General features: G+C 57.2%; 1 protein-coding gene across 1 annotated transcript; it reads left to right on the forward strand.

Annotated features, from left to right (window-relative positions):
• Positions 1 to 1526: 1526 nt before the first annotated feature.
• On the forward strand, positions 1527 to 3944 carry ELFN2 (extracellular leucine rich repeat and fibronectin type III domain containing 2). Its single transcript, XM_044679866.1, has one exon. It carries the CDS (start codon positions 1527 to 1529, stop codon positions 3942 to 3944), a length of 2418 nt encoding a protein of 805 aa, XP_044535801.1.
• Positions 3945 to 4066: the final 122 nt, after the last annotated feature.

Consider the following 4066-nt stretch of genomic DNA (forward strand, 5'->3'; position numbering starts at 1 on the left):
TATGCCACCTGTGTGACCTTAGACAAATCTCTAAGGCTTTCTGGGCTTCAGTTTCCTCATCTATAAAATGAGGGGGTTGAACTAGATGTCCCTTCCTCTCTCTGAAGTCCCTTCCTCGGTAAACCTGTCTAGCCTCTGGTCTTATGCATGTCTGCCTATATTTGCATACACCCCTGATGACACGGGAACTTATATGTACTTAGAGGTAGGCATACAGGGGCCAAGAGTTGAACCTGTGGGGAAGGGTGGGGTTGGCTGATATTGGGAGATACATGGGGCCTGGGTTCAAATTCTGGCTCTGCCCCTTTCTACCTGTGTGTCCTTAGGCAGATCCCTTGCCCACTCCGGCTTCAGAGTCTTCATCTATATAATGAGGAGGCTGGACTAGTTTGCACTATAGGGATGAATGCTCACTTTAGAATCAGAAGACCCAGGTTCCAATTCCATCTCTGCCACTTTGTACCTGGGTGATCTTGGACAAATCACCTCATTCTCCATGCCTCAGTTCCCCCTTATAAAATAAAGGAGTTGCATAAGATGGTTCCTCTGGTCCCTTTTAGCTCTGAATGTTCGATTCTCTATGATCCTGGTTGATGGCTAAGGTTCCTTGGAGTTTGGATTCCTGTGATCCCGCAGGTTCTGCTGAGATTCTGAAGTCTTTTTCTCCACTATTCTAAGTACCCCCCCAACTTGAGTTAATCCACCCAGGATTTCTCCTTTCCCTCTCCTGCCACTCCTTCCCCTCCTACTGTCTCCTCTTCCACCCACCAGGCTGTCCTTCCTTTATATAACAGACACCCAGAGTCCTTGCTGAAGCAGGAAGCCCCTTCTCAGTGGCTGGGGTGGAGGTGAGGGAACTTGCCTTGGAGCTGAGTTGCCATGGGCTCTTTTTCCCATTGGGTGTCCCTCTATCCTGCTTCATCCCAAAGTTTGTCTCTCCAGTCCTTTGGGGGTTCCTCATGGATCCATCTCTGTCTCTTATGCTTCTCTTCCAGGCTCTGGGTGACAGATGGATCTCCAGCTCCGTCCGTCTCTCACCATGACTCTGTCTAGCTGCCTGTCTGCATCTTCTTTCCTTGCCTGTGCTCCAAAGCTCTGAGAGGCCCAGACCTGAACAAGAAAGAGGAAGAAGAGGACAGAGACTCCTGACTGCCCCAGACCCTGCTCTTCCTGGGCAGAGATTGAGGAGAAGAGGGCAGAGTTGGGGGTACTGGCCAAGGGGCTGAGGAAGAGACTACTCCTTAGAGCTGCAGGAAGGGCTGGCCACCCCCGAGACGTGTCAGCCACCGGGTCCCCTTTCTGCCGGTATCCTTGGGACCAGACAGCAGGCAAAGTGGACCAGAGCTCAAGAGCCCCAGCAGCACTGGGGGGGCATCCCTCAAAATGCTGGTGGCCCCGGCGAGAACTGGGATGATGGGCCAGGCTTTTGGCCGCTAGGCCTTTCTAGTCCCCCGCTATCCCTGAGCCCCGCCTTGCCCGTGGCCTGCCTGGATCCAGCCCTCCTGCCCGGCGGGCCTTCCCCTGCCATGCTGCGCCTGGGTCTATGGGCAGCAGCCCTGCTCTGCGCCTGCCAGCCGGACCTGGTGCAGGCTGACTGCTGGCTCATAGAGGGTGACAAGGGCTACGTATGGCTGGCCATCTGCAGCCAGAACCAGCCTCCCTATGAGACCATCCCTCAGCACATCAACAGCACGGTGCACGACCTCCGCCTCAACGAGAACAAGCTCAAGGTGGTCCTCTACTCCTCCCTCAACCGCTTCGGCAACCTGACCGACCTCAACCTGACCAAGAACGAGATCTCCTACATTGAGGACGGGGCCTTCCTGGGCCAGGCCAACCTCCAGGTGCTGCAGCTGGGCTACAACAAGCTGAGCAATCTGACAGAGGGCATGCTCCGGGGCATGAGCCGCCTACAATTTCTCTTCGTCCAGCACAATCTCATCGAGGTGGTGACGCCCACGGCCTTCTCCGAGTGCCCGGCGCTCATCAGCATCGACCTGTCCTCCAACCGCCTCAGTCGCCTGGAGAGCACCACCTTCGTGGGGCTGAGTAGCCTGATGGTGTGTGAGCTGGCCGGCAACCCCTTCAACTGTGACTGCGGCCTCTACGGCTTCCTCAACTGGCTCGTGGTCTTCAACAACGTGACCAAGAACTATGACCGGCTGCAGTGCGAGTCCCCCCGGGAGTTCGCCGGCTACCCGCTGCTCGTGCCACGGCCCCATCACAGCCGCAATGCCATCACCGTCTTCCAGTCTATGTGCCGTGATGGCACCTTGCCGTCCAGGCCCGTCAGCCATCCCACGCCGTATACCACTGACTCTCAGAAGGACCTAGATGAGAACTCGGGGTTCAACCCTGTGGACTTCCTCTCCGTGGAGCCCCCAGCCTCCTCCACTACGGATTCCTCCATCAGCCCCACCATCAAACTCCACTACGTGACTTTCACTTCCGCCACCCTGGTGGTGACCATCCCTTCCCCCTTCAGCAAGCTCTATGTTCTGGTCCAGTATAACAACAGTTATGTTTCTGATGTCATGACCCTAAAGAACAAAAAGGAGATCGTCACGCTCAATAAGCTGAAAGTCCACACTGATTACACTTTCTGTGTGGCCTCCATCCGCAATTCTCGACGTTTCAACCACACCTGCCTGACCTTTGCCACCCGGGAGCCCATCCAGGGGGACATGGCCCCCAGCACGTCCACCACCACGCACTATATCATGACCATCCTTGGCTGCCTCTTCGGCATGGTGATAGTCCTAGGGGCCGTCTACTATTGCCTGCGTAAGCGGCGCATGCAGGAGGAGAAGCAGAAGTCGATCAGTGTGAAGAAGACCATCCTGGAGATGCGCTATGGCTCAGATGTGGACACCAGCTCTATTGTCCACTCTGCCCAAAAGCTAGGGGAACCGCCGGTCCTTCCTGTCTCCCGCATGTCCTCCATCCCCTCTATGATTGGGGAGAAGCTACCACAACCCAAGGGACTGGAGGCTGGGATAGACACACCCAAGGTGGCCACCAAGGGCAACTACATGGAGGTGCGGACAGGGGGTGGCGGTGGCGGTGGGGACGGTCTGACCCGGGGTGAGGATGACCTGCCAGACTTGGATAATGGCCAGGGTTCAGCGGCGGAGATCTCCACCATTGCCAAGGAGGTTGATAAAGTCAACCAAATTATTAATAATTGCATTGATGCCCTCAAGCTGGACACAGCCTCCTTCCTGGGAGGTAGTGGAGCAGACCCAGAGTTGGCTTTTGAGTGCCAGTCCATCCCAACCAGCTCCACAGGCGGGCTGGAGCGTCCCAGCTTCCTCTCACCTCCGTACAAAGAAAGCTCTCACCACCCCCTGCAGCGCCAGCTGAGTGCTGATGCTGCTGTGGCCCGGAAGACCTGCAGCGTCTCATCCAGTGGGTCCATCAAGAGTGCCAAGGTCTTTAGCCTGGATGTCCCTGATCACCCACCGCCTCCGGGGCTGGGCAAGGGTGACTCGAAGTACATCGAGAAGGGCAGTCCACTCAACAGCCCCCTGGACCGTCTTCCTTTGGTGTCTCCCGGTGCCATCCATCACCTGGAGGTGAAGCCTTCCTACCACTGCAGTGAGCACCGACACTCTTTCCCAGCCTTGTACTACGAGGAGAGCGCAGACACCTTAAGCCAGAGGGTGTCCTTCCTCAAGCCCCTCTCCCGCTCCAAGCGGGACTCCACATACTCTCAGCTTTCCCCCAGACACTACTTCTCAGGCTACTCCTCCAGCCCTGAGTATTCCTCCGAGAGCACCCACAAGATCTGGGAGCGCTTCCGGCCCTACAAGAAGCATCACCGGGAGGAAGTGTACATGGCAGCTGGCCATGCCCTGCGCAAGAAGGTCCAGTTCGCTAAGGATGAGGACCTGCATGACATCCTGGATTACTGGAAGGGGGTCTCAGCTCAGCAGAAGCTGTGACCCTCTCCTCCCTCCCCGCCCCCGGTGAGGTGGGGGTGGAGAGAGGGACCAGACTGGGGAGGGGGCAGGCTGGGGAGGGAAACCGAGGCTGGGGGGGCCGGGAGGCCTGGGGGGGGATGGGG

This window comes from Gracilinanus agilis, chromosome 5 (genome assembly GCF_016433145.1).
Source record: "Gracilinanus agilis isolate LMUSP501 chromosome 5, AgileGrace, whole genome shotgun sequence".
Classification (NCBI taxonomy): domain Eukaryota; kingdom Metazoa; phylum Chordata; class Mammalia; order Didelphimorphia; family Didelphidae; genus Gracilinanus; species Gracilinanus agilis.